At 46.2% G+C, this 17827-nt stretch overlaps 1 protein-coding gene across 10 annotated transcripts in view; it reads right to left on the bottom strand.

The window, feature by feature from the left end:
• SH3RF2 (SH3 domain containing ring finger 2) overlaps nucleotides 1–17827 on the bottom strand; it is a 126477-nt gene that overhangs the window by 17979 nt on the left and 90671 nt on the right. For 4 of the 10 annotated variants that reach the window (XM_043590129.1, XM_043590184.1, XM_043590121.1 and 1 more), the window contains 3 exons: nucleotides 11726–11817; nucleotides 10295–10465; nucleotides 2802–3037 (listed from right to left, as the gene is read on the bottom strand). In XM_043590129.1, the coding sequence (XP_043446064.1) occupies nucleotides 2802–3037; nucleotides 10295–10465; nucleotides 11726–11817 (499 nt within the window). Of the gene's footprint in view, nucleotides 1–2783; nucleotides 3038–10294; nucleotides 10466–11725; nucleotides 11818–17827 lie in introns of all 10 variants that reach the window. The other 6 variants (XM_043590111.1, XM_043590101.1, XM_043590166.1 and 3 more) reach the window with 3 other exon arrangements.

Here is a 17827-nt window from a genome sequence, read left to right as displayed (position 1 = left end):
TGAGGGCTGTGCATGGATGAGCTTTGCAAAGTCCCATGACAGAGGTTCTGGAATCAGACTTCCTCTCAGGGAGCCTGGGACAGGTCAGCCACATTCCTTCTCTGCATCTCAGCCCCTCATGTGTAAACCCAGCACCTGACAGGGCTGCTGGGAGGCCGACATTTTACGATGTGTGCAAAGTGTTAGGACAGTGCCTGGAACATAATAAATGCCCCGTGTTTCTAACTCTCACTGTTTTTGGGTAAAGGACAACAAATCCGAAAAATACAAGGTCCAGGACTATGGTTTTATCCCTTCCTTGGGCTTTTTTTGTTTGTTTTGTTCTGTTTTTGTTGTTAACGGAGATGATCTTCCCTCAGTAAAAGGAAGCCATTCCTCCCCCTCAAATTCTCTGGAAGACAGGACATACGTTGTTTTCATCTCTCGGGCACGTGTCCTGTACGTGATAGGGACTTCAGTGCACTCTGTGGGGAGACAGGAGGCACACCCCTGGGAAGCACCTCATTCCACTTCTCCGTAAGGGTCTCCCAGCATTTAGGGAGCATCACTGATGTCCGGTCAGAGTTGTTAGTCCTTTGTGATAGCCTCTGGACACGTGTGTGAATCACAGACATTTGTGTCCAGCACAGAGGGCCTGAGCCAACACCATGTTCTGTGTCACGCCTCGTCTTCAAGCCAGATGTGAACATGAAAAGCAGAAGTCTCACTAAACGCAGTCGGTGTTCTCAGCTGCCGTGAGCAAGCCAGGCGCCATTTACACAAGTCTGCCCTTTCAATGTAGACATTTATTTTTCCACTGACAGCCCTATGGGGTGCACAGTCAATTCTCCTGTCATGTGTCTTTGCTGTGGTGAGATTGATAGCTGGACCAGCCTCACCTTGGGGAAAAGGGAGAGAGAAAGCCTCCGGGACTTGAGAAAGTCAAAGCAGCGCTGTGCAGGCCTGTCCTTAGGCTCCTGGAAACGTGTGAAAAATCGGTTTTATGCCTCATCTGTTTATCTTGTCAGTTCTTATTACCAAGAGATTTAATGCTTTCTTATTTACACGTGCATCCAGTGCAGTCACAACTCCAAGTCCAGCAAGATCTTTGCAAAGGTAGAGGCAGTGTGTGAAAGGAAGTGTGAGTGGTTGCCAATGGGGTACAGGCCTCAGCACTCATAAGTGGTGTGGACTGAGTGTGAACGTTTCAACACTGAGTCACTCACACACTGGATGGGCCAAAGAGGACCTGCTTAGTTGTAGTAGCAATGATAGTACTGATAAAATGATCACTCTATAAAAACAGCTATTATTTCTTGAGCCTTATTATGTGCCAGGCATGGTGCCATCAGTCTTACATGGATTCTTTTATTAAATTCACACAATACCCTGACTTTAATGTTTGTTTGTTTATTTTGAGAGACACAGAGAGACAGGCAGACAGACAGGCAGAGTGTGAGTAGGGGAGAGGCAGGGAGAGAGGGGGAGAGAGGATCCTAAGTAGCCTCCATACTGCCAGCGTAGAGCCCGAAGCAGGGGCTCGATCTCACAACTGTGAGATCGTGACCTGAGCTGAAGTCAATAGCTGGATGGTTAACTGACTGAGCCACCCAGGTGCCCAGGCAGGTATTATTTTTATTTCCATTTTACAAATGAGAAAACTGGAGGCTGATGAGGTCCAGTCACCCCAGGCTTCTGTGGTGGCATTATTTAGGAGGCGTTTGCATGTGGGCAGGGAGAAGGAGGTGGAAGGTCAGCAGGGAGGAGGGGGGAGGGGCAGCTGGGTAGAGGCAACACAGTGGGAGGTCAAGTACATGGTGGTGGGGCAGGTGGTCAGGTGAGAGCCCCGGGAGAGGGCAGGACTAAGATACCTATTTTAATTTTCTTGGGACCTTTTCCTGTGTGGCATACTGACCCACATGTTACCCTCTTGCTTTGAGTGGTCATACTACATTTTCATATTTAATCATTTTTCAAGATAGAGAGACTGTGGAGCCCAGTTTAAATCAGAAAATGTAGAATAAATCAAATTTACTTGGCCTGGCTCGTGGTCTTCTAGAGAGGTATGCAAATATAGAACCTTCCTGTTTTGTAGAACAATGGGTTCCAGACGCTTTTTAAAGTGCCTGAAAATGAGGTCTTATGTAGTGGTTCAATATTTTAGGGGATGAAAGCATTGCCACGTGAGCAGTGTGGATGTTACACAGGTAAAATAACAGCAAGCTGCAGAACAGTGCATGTGGTGGGTATGATTACGAGATACTATGTATATACACAGAAGAGCACTGGGGACGGGGGTTATGGATATGAAGGAGACTTCCTTTTGTACAATAAAAATGCTTTTAACCTCATGTATATATTAGTCAAATAACAAAGCAAGATTTGGGGACTCTCAGCATTGACTCTTCAACCCTCTTTACCCCCCTCCCCCACCCACCTCCCCGATATTTCCCATGTTTCCCTTTTAGCACCCCTGCGGGGTTCCCTGGAGCAGAGAAGCCCTGATCCAGCAAGTACTTTGCTCGTTGTGTCTTAACTACAGCCAGCATCCACCTTGGCTGTGTTCTAATTATATGCTGGCACTCCGGGCTGCTACCATCCCCACCATTCAGTATACGTGTGTGGAGTGACCAAGGGCAGTGACTTTAAGTCGGTCTGGCTTCATCCAATAAGACCAGTCACTATTTGGGAATTAAAAGCACTCTTTACAGAGGCTTGTTTTAAAGCCAGTATCCTCCTTTTGCAACATGTACTCTGTCTACCCCAGAGCCAGATCCCCCCATCACTTAGCTGTAGGCACGTACCTCTCTGCCACCACTTACTCTTTCTCATGCTGCTCCTCCCGGATCTCCGAAGAGAGCCCTGTCCTACAGTCCCCGGGCTGGTTGTGCTCCTCACGGGGTTGACTATGGCGGTGGGCACAAAGACGGACTTGAAGGGACGGTTCTGCCGGGGATCACCTTCTGAAATGCTGCCTTGGGAGGACACAGAGGAGTTGGATAACGTCCATGTGGCGTAGAGACCAGGACTCCGAGAATCTGGAAAACTAGATGTCTTTCTGGTTGTTGCAAGCGTTTTAAAGAGAAGAAATAAAGAAAACGTTCAGTTATGAGTCCTATTTAAAACAGCTCTCAACCATATACTGAATGTGGTCTCTCTTCACCCCCTTCCTATCATATATGTTCCCTTTATTAACCACACAGGCATGATCATGTGGGTCTCACGATTTACAGCTGGGCAACTGTGCAGGTGTGCAGAGGGCAGGGAGAGGGGCTCATACTGAGGCCCCATTGGAACGAGAACACTTGACTTAGGTCATCTTTCATTCCAGCTCTAATCACTCCTAACCCCAAGAGTTTGGAGCACAAGGTCTTGTACATGTTCAACTCGTTTTGTGGTTCTGATTTCCTATTCATTCTGTGACTTTCCCCTTTGATTCTAAACTCAGGGAAGGCAGAGATATTTTATGCCTTATTTTATATCCTTTGTGTTCTGCATCTATTGCTTATCAAAAAATGTTTGTTGAATGATTTCCATGATGCTTTCAGCACTGATGCCAGTTGTTTGGGCTAACACATGTTGAGCACTTACTGTATGCTGGGCATTGGGCAGTGCTTTGCCCCCATTATCTTGTGGGTTCTATTAGTGCTACTATTTTTGTTTTAATTTTTAAAAATGTTTTTATTTATTTTTGAGAGAGACAGACAGACACTGAGTGTGAGCAGGGGAGGAGCAGAGAGAGAGGAGACACAGAATCTGAAGCAGGCTCCAGGCTTTGAGCTGTCAGTACAGAGCCTGATGCAGGGCTCAAACTCATGAACCACGAGATCATGACCTGAGCCGAAGTTGGACGCTCAAGCAACTGAGCCACCCAGGCACCCCAAGTGCCACTATTTTATGGATAAGAAAATAGAGGCTTACAGTTACTTGGCCAAGCAGCTACAAGACCTGAGATTTGAACCCAGGTCCAGGCTGGTCCTCTCCTCTACCACTGAAAAGATCACCATCTTACCATTGAGCACACTCCCTCCTGGCTAGGGAGAGTGTTCATCATTTAGGTAGCAAGGTAAGCCCTGAATCCTGCTTGAAAGAAACAAACTGAAGCAGTGGGGAGGCCCTACACATGCCTTTGGAAGACCCTCCCTTTTCAGCCTTGGGTTCTGACTTTTAAGACTAGTATTAAAGTTTTATAAAACACCAATCTCCAGTCACTTGCTTCCAGATTGCTACTCCCTGAACCCTATGGGGAATGGCGGCCATTTTACATGCCCTTCTTGCCCCTTTACCAATCCTACCCCAAAATCACAGCCCCGATTGAGCAGTCCATTGATCAGCTCGTCACTCGGATGATGAAATAACCTCCCTGGGAAAAACCAACTCAACCAAGACCCTGGCTCAGAGATGCCCTCCCTGATGGCCTTTCCATTAATGCCTACAGTCATTTCCCTTTATTTCTTCTCCTCCTTTTCTCTCCTTCTTTGGCTGAAAAAAGTGATATGGAGCTTAACAACGAGCCAGCCAGTGGTACAAAGATAGGTAAGGCGTTATTTAACGTGACCAACTCTGCCCAAGAAGCATATGCAGCCAAATGCCCAGAAATGATGCTTACAGTGATGGGACTTCTATCCACAGCCATCAACCTGCCTCTGGTCCCGGTGATGTCGTCAGTAGAGGGGTGCAGGCTTCCTGCCAGTAAGAGCTCCCACTCTATTCTGGAGCTAAGGGCTGGCAGTGGAGAGAAATCCTTGGCCTTGGCCTCCATGGTCATGTGCTAGATCTGCCTGTTTTTTGAAGGGGGGCCTCAAGGTGTTGGATGCTGTAAAATGGGCTGGCCACAGGAAAGACAGGTTCCATAACCATTCCCAGCAGCAGCAAGCACAGAATACAGTTAATTAGGCCCAAGCCAGCCTTATTCCACAAGTCTCTTCTCTGAATGACTGTTGATAGACCGAGCTGCAACCTGATTTTCCTGAGCCCAGCACTAGGTCAGGTTCCAAAAACTCTTAAATCCAAAGTCCTTCTTCCAACAGGAGTCCCTCTCTGTCTTTTGGCAAAAAGCTCAGCACTTACCCAGCGCTTTCTTCTAATATCAAAGTACTTTGTGAACATATATTAATTAATCCCCATTACACTCCAGATCCTTGTTTTCCAGATGGAGAGACTGAAAGAGGGGTTTGAGGGGGGAAGGAGTGCTATTGCCTCCAACTTGCTCTATTGTGCTGCTTTGAGTGTGCAGGTCTGTGTCCCCTTTCCTGTCTGTGATAGGAACCCATAAGACCTAGCCCCCTCCCCCCGCCGTATGTGAAGGGGCATTTGCGGCTCTACTGTACTCACCACTGGCAGCAGCCTCCTGGTAAGGGAAAGCTTGCACCCTGGCAACTTTATATAGTTCTGGGTAGAAAGTTCAAAGAACCGAGTGTTGGCCCCTGTATTGCTTTTTCCATCCATAAGGCACCAGGGGGGTGCATGTGCCTGGTGAAGGTTGTAAGAAAGAGGAATATCCTGGCTACTGGACAGAAGGGACTGTGTTGGGAGAACATGAGGGGCAGAGAGGCCTTGGAAACAGGACCTGAGGGAGGCTGCTGAGAGTCTGGCAGCAGATATCTGAGATAGGGGGCAGGGGTCTGATCAGACGTTGCTGATTGTGTTCTTGCCATGAAAGGTCTTCAACTGCAACCACATTCTTTCCTCTCTGGTTCAAGCTTCCAAGCCCTAAGAGAGAGCCTCAGATGGGCTGAGCCTGTTTCTTAGCTGGGGTGATGGGAGGAGGAGGAGAAGGAGGATAAGGAAGAAGAGCAGGATAGAGAGGAGGAGGAGGGGGACATAAGAAGGAGGAGCTAGTTTCTTAAGCCTCTGAAAAGAGAGGAAACTTGTGCCTTCCACCAAGACTATGCCTGAAGGAGGAAAAGTATGTTGACGCTAGTCAGAGGGGATTTAGATGGAAACTTGACAAACGTTCTGCACAGTCTGAGCCTGTGGCTACCTCCAGGGCCTGGGAAAGCATGTCACGGTGGCAGAGATTTACTTGTGGTCAACTCGGCTGGACAGGTGGGTGTCAATATCTAGCATTGAGAGAGGGCTGGCGCTCTGGAGGGCACAGCTGCCTTTTATTCTCTTGGGAATTAAAAGGCTCACTTGCTGAATCTTAATACCCTGGCATTTGGGTCAGCACTAGCCTTTCTATAGAGTTAGTCCCCAAGCTCTGGCAGGCCCAGTTCATTGGGGCATAATGCTAATAAAGCAAAGGTTCCAGTGCTCAGGGGGGACCTCATACTTTCGAGCCCTGGCTCTTTTATAAAAGGCTGCCTTCTAGCCCAAGGGGGCTGCTGGTGGTGAGAGGCATCGCTGCAAACAGAAAACAGAGATGGGAAGAAAACCTCACACACATGCAGAATCAAAGAGCAGAAAGGGGCCTTGCATATGTAGTCCAACCCACTCAGTCCTAACACAACCTGCTAAAAGGAGTGGAAACTAAGCTGACAAAGGACCACATCATTCAGCCCCAAGAAGCAAAAGGAGAGGGTGGCTAAGAACAAGGATGAGCTGCTCCCAGGTAGATAAATTGGGCATCATAGACCCATGTCTAAGATTACTGGTGATGGGACCTTCCTTTGCATCAGGAGACCATCAAGGAGAACTTCACACAGAGAGAGCACCAATCCTCTGTCACTTAACAGCTGTCAGGAGAATATACTCTGACAGGGATTTCCTCTTTTTGGAAATGTTGGTTCCCTAGAAGCAAAACCCACATACACATAAGTAGCACCTCAGTATACACATATGTTCAGGATTCTATCAACTGGAGGGGAGGGACAGATTCAATGGCAACCTATGGCTGAAACTCCATCCACTGTCTGATGTGGCTGTCTCTGAACAGGTGAGTCTAGATGGCTCATGGCTTGCCTAAGGACACAATACATGTACCTAGGACAAAAGCCAAGGAGAGAAAGGGAAGCTGGAGCCTTGGAATACACTGGAATGGAATCCTCCATGCATTCTAGTGAGGGTAACCATTTGTCCAGATTTTCCTAGGAGAGTCTTAGTTTACATCTGCTCTCCTGGTGTATTAAAAGTGTGTGTGTGTGTGTGTGTGTGTGTGTGTGTGTGTGTGTGTCTCCTTCTTTTCTTAAAAGTGTCCTAGTCTGGGGGTGACTGGTTGGTTAAATCAGTTAAGCATCCGACTTTGGCTCAGGTCATGATCTCGTGGTTCATGAGTTCAAGCCCCGCGTCGGGCTCCATGCTGACAGCTCAGAGCCTGGAGCCTGCTTCGGATTCTGTGTCTCCTTCTGTCTCTGTTTCTCTCTCTCTCTCTCTCTCTCTCTCTCTCTCTCTCTCTCTCTCTCAAAAATAAAGAAAATATTAAAAAAAGTGTCCTAGTTTGGATGATAAATTATATGGTCACACTTATTCTAATGGTGTTTTCATGGAATAACCAGGACACTGGGCTAAGGCGTGATGCATAAGCAAATGCTTTAGTAGCAGACATGGGCCTTACAAAATTGATGTCAGATCCCATGGAAGAAAGTGTTCCTGAGTTAGGGTAGATGTCCTTCTTGCTCTTCATTGGCACCTCTAGACCATTCCCCCACCCTCCTTAATCCTTCCCAGCTTTGACTCATAGTATCAGACTTGACCACCTGTCGCATCACTTTGTCACCATTTCCTCTCTCAGCCTCTCTCCACTCATTCCATGAAGATTTTACCCTCTGGCCATGGGGGAAGGGAAGAAAAAAAAATAGTTACAAACAGAGAGGGAGGCAAAACATAAGAGACTCTTAAATATACAGAGAACAAACTCAGGGTTGATGGGGTGGGGGGGAGGGGAAAATGGGTGATGGGCATTGAGGAGGGCATTTGTTGGGACCTGGGTGTTATATGTAAGCAATGAACAAGGGAATCTAATCCTGAAGCCAAGAGCGTGCTGCATACACTGTATGTTAGCTAACTTGACAGTAAATTATATACACATGCGCGTGCGCGCGCGCACACACACACACACACACACACACACACACACAATTTGGCTTCTGGCTCACTGTCATTCTCTCTAATACAATTGATCCTACCACAATGGTCTCATCTAGTCCTAGGGTTTTAAATACGTTCTCAAGCCTGGACCTTCTTCCTTAAATGCTGGGCTTGTATACTCAACCATTTGCCAACATCTCTACCAGGACTGCTAACAGGCATCTAAGACTTAATCTGCTGCAAACTGAGCTTTTGCTTCCCCTCACATCTCAGAACCCATGCCTCTTGGTTTCCCCCTCTAGCTCAGTAAAAGGCAACTCCATTTTCCAGTTACTTGGGGAAAAAAACTAGGACTCACCTTACTCCTCTATTCTTTCACACCCGATATTTGATTTGTCAGAAAATCCTGTGGTGTCTACCTTCAGAGTATATCCAGAATCTAACCACCTCTCCCTGCCTCCTTGGCTAATGCCTTGGCTCCATTCACCATCACTTATCCCCCAGAGTATTACAGTATCTTCTTAATTAGTTTCTCTGCTTCCACATTTCCTTTCTACAGCTTACTCTCAACCCAGCAACTACAGGGATTTTCGTTAAAATGTAAGTTAAATCATGTCACTCTTATGCTCAAAACCTTGCAATAGCGTTAAAGCCAATTCCTCATTATGACCTAGGAAATTCTGTATGATCTGGCTCACCTGTTACCATTCTGACCTCATTTCCTGTTAACATCCCCCTGACTTGGTCTAAACCAGTCCTATTTGTCTTCATGTCAGGCTCACTCCTACTTCAGGGCAATTGTACTTGCTGTTCCTTGGTCTGGAATACACCGGCCTCATTTCCTTCTTCTCAGTAAGGCCATCCCTGACCAATCTATTAAAATTTTAATCACCACCTCTACTAATTCAATCCTTTTCTTGTTTTTCTTCTTGGCCTTTACCATTAACACACCATTTGCATTACTTATATACCTTGTTTATTATCTGTCTGTACCACTAGAATGTAACTTCTGGTGGGCAGAGATTTTGTGTGTTTTGTCCACTGGTGTTTCTCCTGTGTCTAAAAAGGTGCCTGACACATAGTTTATGCTTGATAAATATTTGTTGACTACAGCATCAGCTATAGACACCCTTAGTTTGCCTTTGGAGATTTTGCAACTTTCTAACAAATTCCAAGAACCTTCCACTGAAGGAGATAACTTCCGGTTCAACTTTCTGCCATGTGAAGAAATCTTTTTATCTAAGCCTGGATCTATGGAAACCCAGACTTTGCCTGTACTCTTCCTAGAAAGGGGGTCCTACCACCTCACCAGCCAACCTTATTGGAAAAAAACCTATGTGTTAGAAAGTGCAAACTTTTACGGATCCAACTTCTAAGTTGTATCCACTGGTTCACTTTCCCTTCATGGAACAGATTTCCTGTCTCCACGGCTTGTTATGGTCCCTCTGACCCTGTCTTCTGTAGCTTTACCCAAGTGTTTCTATGACTGTCTACTGTGGTGTAGTGTTCTGTCTCCTCACCATCTTTGTGGCCCTCCTCCGGACACTGTGCCCCACCTTTATGAAGCTCCCCCAAACTGGACATAGGACTCCAGCTCTGACCGCCCCTCCCCCCAGAGAGTACAATGGGTTATCACTTTCCTTGGAGTTATGTCATAGAGACAGTGTTTGATGTGTGGGGATGGCCTCACTGCCTTGTGACAGGCTGTGCCTGGGTGGATGTGGGGTGGAGGAAGGCGGAGCCATGGGCAGTGCAGGGATCTGTGGTGGTGGTTTAAGTTAAAGGGTCGGGTGTGCTGGAGAATAAAAAATTTGGGAACGCTGATAGGGACAGGGACCTACAGGGTAACCAGCCTTTGGCCTGGGGTGTGGATGGACAGGTCGTAGTCTGAGTCATGGAAAGTCTGCCTACTGGCCTAGTGTCTTACGAAGTTTCCTGAAGTGCTCTGAGGGGTCTTCTGATTATCACAGGCTCCCATTATTCGGCTATACAGGAGAGTTGGGGTGCAGGATATGAATGGGATTTTGGGGGTTCGTACTATAGAAAACCTGAAACCCAGCTCTTGAGCAGGTTGCTTAACTCTGTACATCACTTTCCTCATCTGTAAAATCACATCTCCCTTACAGGAGGGACTCTTGAACACATCCAATGAGTTAAAAGATGTGAAAGTGCTTGTAAAATGTGAAGAACTCTAAAAAAGATAACTTTCTACAATTAAAAAAAAAAGTGTTAGGCCATTTCTTGGCCTACGCTCCAAAGGAGCACTGAGTCCTTGAGCAGTGAAACCACAGATGGCCCTGGGCCTAGTGGACCCGACCTCCACTGCCTGAGAATAGAGGGCACGCACCTGAAAATGGGGATGACATAGTTGTTGGGGAAGGTGCCAACCCGCCCAGTGACCAAGGAGACGCCCCTGAGCCAGCCGTCTGGGTACCTGCCCAGGACCCTGATGCCTTCTCCCTTCTGTAGGTCCAGCTCATCGGGTCCATGGGCTGAGTAGGAGTGCAGGGCCACAAACCTGGGGAGACAAGGGAACTGAGTGAAGAAGGGGAACGTGCCTGGAGGAGGGCATGGAGCCAGCAAAGAGTGAAGGGAAATGGAACCACTGACCCAGTGGTTAGAAATAACTAACTTCTTCATGGTGAAATGTCGGTATGGAAGGCAGGTGATAGTGATAGAACCTATAGTGATAGAAGTAGCACTGGACGGGCCAACATCCCTGCTTTTCCACAGAGTGCCACACAGCTTCAGATCACTAATTTAGGCCACCTTGGCGTTTTGACAATGGGGAAACTGGACTAGGATAGAGAAAGTAGTTGGTGACCCAGAATTAGTGGCAGAGCCTGGTCTCAAACCTAGAAGTTATGGCTCTGCCCAGGATGCTTTTTCATACTGCTTAATGTATCACCCCAGAACATGTTTGCAGCCAGCAAGTGAAGGGAAAGGAGAGGTCAGAACAGAAGACTCTCTGATCCGTTCCCTCTGCTGAGAGCGGGGGCACATTTGATTCCCAGGAATGGCCAGAGGAGCTAGCTTAATGTAGGCAGGGAAGCAGACATTGGGGAGGGGAGGTAGGAGTTGATTTTAGTTTGTTAGCAGACAGTGGAATCCTGGCTGCATGGCGGGATGGAGGGCGATGATGCGTTTGTAACATCGCAAAATGTCCTTGGGTTAGAGTCGTGACTTTCCAGTTTGCAGTCTACACAGGCGTCAGGCAGATAGCATCTAGTTATGAGCCAGGGGTGAAGACACAGCGAGGGTGTGGAAGTGAGAATATATGCTTGACTAAAAGCATTAAAAGTAACCCATGTGGGCTTGCCAGATTCAGGTTACCAATGTATGGCCTCAGGCTGGACATCAAGAAGTCCCTCTAGACTCCAAGGACTATGAGACACTGGAAGGTATTATCAAAGGGGCTGGGCAGGGTATTCTCTTCTACAGGGTTTCCCTCCACCAAAATGCTATATTTCAACATCTATTTATGACCCAACATTTTGAATCTAGAAGACAACAGAAATTGCTCAGTATCCAATCTCCCAGCAATGTTTTGGTGTCTAATCTTCCAGTTCCTTTCTACTTTTGTAAAATAATGAGCTAGGATGATGTGGCTTGCCAATCTGTTTTTCAGCATTATTTCCTTTGAAGGATATAAAGGAAGGGGATTTGTTGTCTCTTTGTATGGGATGGTCTGGGAGTGGTGATGCTTGAAGGCAGAGGGGTGGCAAAAGTGGCCTCTCTGGCCACGACCCGGGGGTGGAGAGCTGAGCTTGTTACTCACATGTTTGCTGAGAGGTGTTGCTGGGAGCCGGACAGATTGACGATGGCTGCGGAATGTCCTGGGGAGCCAGGTATGGAATGGTAAGTGCTGACCTACACAGAAAAGACAGCCAAGCAGAACCAATGAATGCTACACACCAGGCCCACAGCGGAGCTGCTGCAGAAAGGCCCGATGCAGCTGGAAACCAAGAGCCTTGCCCAGTGCCACACATCATGCATCTTCTCTGTGGTTAGTGGCTGGAGGCAGTGAGGTGGGGATGGACTGGTTTATGGCCTGCCAGGATGTCATGCCAGGGCTGTCTTCCCAACGGCTGCTCCTACATGGTAGAAGATGAAGACTCATCCAGTCACTGGTCAACAGGACACTACTGGGCTCCTTGATGTATTCCCCCAGCCTCTCCCGACCCACCTCCTAGTGCACTTGCTCCCTCTATGGAAACCTACACTCAGAAAATGATATCATGGCTACTAATGAGAACTTGACACTGGCTAGGCACTTTTAAATGCTTTACAAGTATCAGCTAATTTAATCCTTACTAAAGGTACAATGGGCATCCCTAATTGCGAATGAGAATTTGCAGATCACCCAATTTGAAAGAAACCAAATTTTAAACCAGGGTAGTCTAGGTCCTGAGCCCACACTCTTAATAATGCTAGTATTAATACACACACACACACACACACACACACACACACACACACACACACACCAGTTTATCCAGTGACTTATGGAAGGTGAATCTAAATAGTGTTCACTTCGCCAGGATGAAAGAGTGAGCAACACTGCTAAAAATACTTGGAAACTACTATCCTGGCACCTTGCCTATTTATCATATTACCTTATTTATTTCCTTCTTGACACATACCACAGTTGACTGCCCCACCACTAGACTATAAGTTCCATGAGGGCAGGGACTATGTCTTGTTCATCACTGTGTTTTCTATGTGCCCAATATACACTTGTAGCTTAAAGAACAAATAAATGAATGAAAACATCTTCCTACCCAGTACACCAAGCACGAAGGTAATCTCAATCATCTCCTTGTCATCCAGAGTAAATACACTCAATTTATGTTCAATTACCACCCCCATAAGTGATGATAACTATATATGTGTGCCTTTTTTAGGACTCTGCTTTTGTGGGCACAACTGTCATTTGTATACGTGTGTTCAGGCAAGAGTGAATGCGTTATTGAGTGCACATGTCTCTGGTTCTGTGTGCATGCTTGTTCACAACCCATGACAATCGTATGCACATGTGTGACAGCACTGGTCTACTGTACATCTGATTACATTCCCACATGTGAGTCTATGCACTCACAGGCATGTGCACTGTGACTGTACATGAGCTTGTGATTGTAAATGTCTATGCGGGGTTATAGGTATACATATGTGAACTCTAGAGGTATGTGCTGGTATATGCTGGTATGCATGACTTGGTAGTTTTGTGTGTGTTCTCTGGTGATGATTGTCTAAATATATGTGTGCTGTGCATGTATGTTTGACGTTTCGAAGCTATAGTTGCAGGATCAAAAAACCATTCCAAACAGATAACAAGTGTTGGTGAGAGTATAGAAAACTGAAACTTTGATGCAGTTTGAAGGTAATAGGGTGTAGCTCCTTTGGAAAATAGTCTGCTGGTTCCTTGAATGATTAACCAGAAGTAGCATATGATGCAGTAAGTCTACTCCTAGTCCATACCCAGGAGAAATGAAAACATACGTCTACGTGAGAACTAGTACACAAATGTTTAGAGCAGCATTATTCATAATAGCCAAAGGGTGGAAATAACCCCAACGCCCATTGACTGACGAATGGACAAACAAAACATGGTGTATCTGTACAGTGGCATGTTATTCGGCCATAACAGGAATGAAGTATTGAGACGTGCTAGAACATGCATAAACCTGGAAAACATTACACCAAATGAAAGGAGCCAGGTACAAAAGACAGTGTTATATAATTCTGGTTATGTGAAATGTCCAGAATAGACAAATCTGTAAAGATAGAAAGTAGATTAGGGGTTGGGGATGAAAAGGGGTTGGAGTGCTGGTCACAGAGTACAGGATTTCTTTTGGAGGTGAGGAAATGATATAAAGTTGTGGTAATGGTTGCACATACCTGTGACTATATTTAAAAAAACACCGGGGCGCCTGGGTGGCTCAGTCATTTGGGTGTCCGACTTTGGTTCCGGTCATGATCTTGAGGTTCCCGGGTTCGGGCCCCGCATTGGGCTCTGTGCTGACAGTTCGGACCCTGGAGCCTGCCTCGGATCTTGTGTCTCCCTTTCTCTCCCCCTCCCCAACTTGCACACTGTCTCTCTCCCTCTCAAAAATAAATAAAAATATTAAAAACCCCCACATAATTATACACTTTTTAAAGTAATTTCCACACCCAATGTGGACCTCAAACTCATGACCCTGAGATCAAGAGCTGCACACTCTTCTGACTAAGCCAGCCAGGTGCCCCTGAACTGTACACCTTAAAATGAGTGAACTGCATGGCCTGTGAGGCATATCTCAGCAAGGTCTTAAAAAAAATTCCACAGTCACCCATCTTGTGTTCTCTATCACTGTGTAAAGTGCTTTGTGCTTTGCAATCAAATATTGTCACACCAGTTCTCTTGAAGAGAGAAGAAAAGTTTGCCAGCTTTGGGCTGGGCTACTCCTTCCCTGTGACTCGACAAAACAAATCCCTGCTGGGCTTGGGACTTGTGCCAAGGGAGAGCCTTGTTATGAGAACAATTAATCTTATGTTTGTGGAGACTGTTGGACCACTGATTAAGCAGAATGCACTTAACACCCATGACTTTCCAGTGTTAGGCTTGAGTAAAATAAGCCCTTCTATCTATAGACACTATTAATCATTTAGGGAAGAGAAAGATGTCAGAATGCAAAGCCATCCCTCCATTACACTAGGCTATGTCTTTTTACTTCTCTCGGTCTTCATTTGGAGGGGGGGGGGTCCTTCCTCCTATTTGGAACATTGAACCTGGCCAGGACTGAAATCAGTGGGCTTGTGTTTAGTGGGTTCTTTCTAATATGGAAGAGGAAGTGAGGCCAGATTCTCAGGTTTTGAGATGTCTTGGAGGTGAAGGGAGAACATCCATGAACAAGGAGGAAAGAGGCCAAGAAGGAGCTAGGAGAGAAGGGGAGATAGTGGACAGTTCTGGGGGTGGGGGAGGTGTCAGAAACTGGGACCGGGACACAGTGGGAGAAAAACACAGAGCCAGAGGGATAGAATGAGGAAGAAAGAAGAAAAGGCAGATGAAAAAATATCAGAAAACTCTTACAACCCACAGAGAAAACGACAATCCAATAAAAAATGGGTAAAAGATACCACAAAAGGAGATTGAGTGGCCAAGAAGCACATGAAAAGATGCTCAACACCAGTAATTATCAGGAAAATGCGAGTTACAACTACCATGAGATACCACTACACATCTATGAAAGTGGCTAAAATGAAAACGACTGACCATACCAAGTGTTGGTGAGAATGTGGAGCAACTATAACTCTTACATACTGCTGGTGGGAAAGTAAAATGGCGCCACTGCTTTGGAAAACAAGTTGGGTGTTTGTTATAAAGTTAAATATACACGTATGCACTACTCAGCAACCCCACTCACAAGCAGTTATCAAAGTAAAGTGAAAACATAACGTCCATACAAAGACTTGACATGAATGTTCTTAGCAGCTTTCTTCGTTTTAGCCCTGAACTGGAAACAACCCAAATGCCAATCAACTGGTGAATGAATAAACAAATTGCGGTAAAACCACAGGGTAATGTTCCTCAGCGATGCATGCAATGGCATGGATAAATCTTAACATCATCCTAAGTAAAAGAGGCAGGACACATAAGACTACATATTCTACTTTGCTATTTGTAGGACATTCTTAAAATTACCCAAACTAGTGACAGAAAACAGATGGAGGACTGCCAATGGCCAGGAGTGAGGGGAGAGGATTGACTGATGGCAAAAAACTTTCTGGGGTGATGGAAGTGTTCTATGTCTTGATTTTGGTAGTCATCATATGCATTTATGCATTTGCCAAAAGTCACTGAACTGTGTACTTAAAATCGCTGAACTTTATTGGATGTGACTATGCTCAATAAAGCTGATAAAAAATAGGAATATATTATCTAGTTGGCAGGAAAATCCAAGGAGCCTGAGCTTGACCCAGCCCAAGCTCTGGGATTGGTCAGAGGAGGGCACAGGGATGGTTCAGCTTATTACTGGGCAGCTAGCAAGCAACCCTCGTAGCAGAGGGCCACCTGAATAGGAGAGAAATCAAGAATGGAAACCTATGTATCAGACACAAGCTCAATAAATAAGGTGCAAATGAAAATGAACAAGAATGAAGGAAGAATAAGAGGTGATAAGGAAAGAGCAAGATAGCTAAGGGCAGAGAAGAGAGAGCCTGGTAGGGAAGGAGGACAGACAGAACAAGACAGAAATGAAGGCCCCACTGGAAAAATGGGGGACAACCAGGTGGATGGCCAACTTCTGAGGAGGCATGTATGTTCCACCAGACTAAGTGAACAGGCCTCTGGCAGGTGGTTCTCTGCGGTCAGTTGTGACCTCAGGTCCCTATATCAACAAGGAACCTAAGGCCAGCTGTAAGGCCCTCCAGCAACTGGTGCTTCCTGGCATAGTGTTTGGGAGCTTGAGCAGGGTCAGACAGGATGTGTATTTGAGGGTGGGGGTGGATATTTCTGCTACAATGTGAAAACAGTTTTTCCTCTTTTTTGAAGGAAATGACTCATTTAAAAGAAGTCTTTATCAGTAGCAGAAGAATCCACAGCTGTGTGGCTTCTAGGCATTTTCGGGTTCTGGGGTATTAAATGAGGGAGGAAACAGGCCTGCAGCCTGCAGAGTTGTGGCAATGTTCTGTTGGCCCTGCACCTTCACCATCAGCCATACAGGGAGTGCGGGATGTGGCGCTATCTCAGAATCTGGAGGGGAAGTCTAGCTTAGTATTCAGCCATGTGGTTCTAGCATTTACTAAGGTTTGTGATTTGGGCAAGTGACTCTCTTTGGAGGGTCCTCCACTTACTCATCTATAAATTTTTTTTTTTACATTTATTCATTTTTGACAGACAGAGACAGAACACAAGTGGGGGAGGGGCAGAGACAGAGGGAGACACAGAACCTGAAGCAGGCTCCAGAGCCCAACTCGGGGCTCGAACTCAACAAACCGCAAGATCATGACCAGAGCCAAAGTCAGACGCTTAACCGACTGAGTCACCCAGGCGCCCCTCCACTTCCTCATCTATAAAATGAGGGCAATAATGGTATTTCTGTCGGAGTTGTTAGGAGGACTAAGTGAAGTAATCAATGTAAGTTATTTAGCATACTGTAAGAGCTCAATAAATAGTACTTATTTCCATCTGGAAAGAGATTAGCTACTGCACAGGGTGAGGATGGAACATCCATCTCCTTTTATGCAACAGCTCTGCAAGATCTGGCCTGAAAGTGGGACCCAAGAATGTGATGGGGGATAGGAAGAAGCAACCCTATTCTTCTGGAGGACAGTGTCCCCAGCTCTCCGAAATGCAAGTTTGCTCTCTCTCTCCAACTCATATGGTGGCACTCAGCTATTTCCTCCCGGGTTCATGCCTTTCAGTAACTTAGTGGGCACAGGGTGACTGTCTTCCTCCAGTGTAAACTACTCTGGAGCCTGTTGTGTCTCTGTATCTCAGTATTCCCAGGAGCTAACAAGGGCCTCGAACCTACAGAGGGTTCACTCAGGGTTAGGAGAAGGGCTGCGTTTTCAAGACAGAAAATTAGGTATTATATGATAGTTTTTGTACCCACCACCATGGATAATCCAGAGTTGGCCATCAAGCTTCATAAAGTTAAAAACCCATTTCCCTCTACAGATTAAAGGAGTCTTAAGAGTCACATTCAGCACTTGCCTTGTGTGGACCTTATATGGTTCTAGCACTGGGGTTAATGCAGTGAATGAGACACATGGGGCTCCTTCCTCATGTGCAATTCACCACGTATACCAGGGAAGACAGTGAAATCCATAAGTATATAAGCATGACGTGTGCTGGGGTAGGGGAAGTTCAAGGTGCTCTGGGCACTGCCAGGAGAGGCTT

Source organism: Prionailurus bengalensis, chromosome A1, assembly GCF_016509475.1.
Source record: "Prionailurus bengalensis isolate Pbe53 chromosome A1, Fcat_Pben_1.1_paternal_pri, whole genome shotgun sequence".
Taxonomy (NCBI): domain Eukaryota; kingdom Metazoa; phylum Chordata; class Mammalia; order Carnivora; family Felidae; genus Prionailurus; species Prionailurus bengalensis.
The sequence above is the reverse complement of the archived record's forward strand: the minus strand, read 5'-3'. Positions and strand labels throughout refer to the sequence as shown.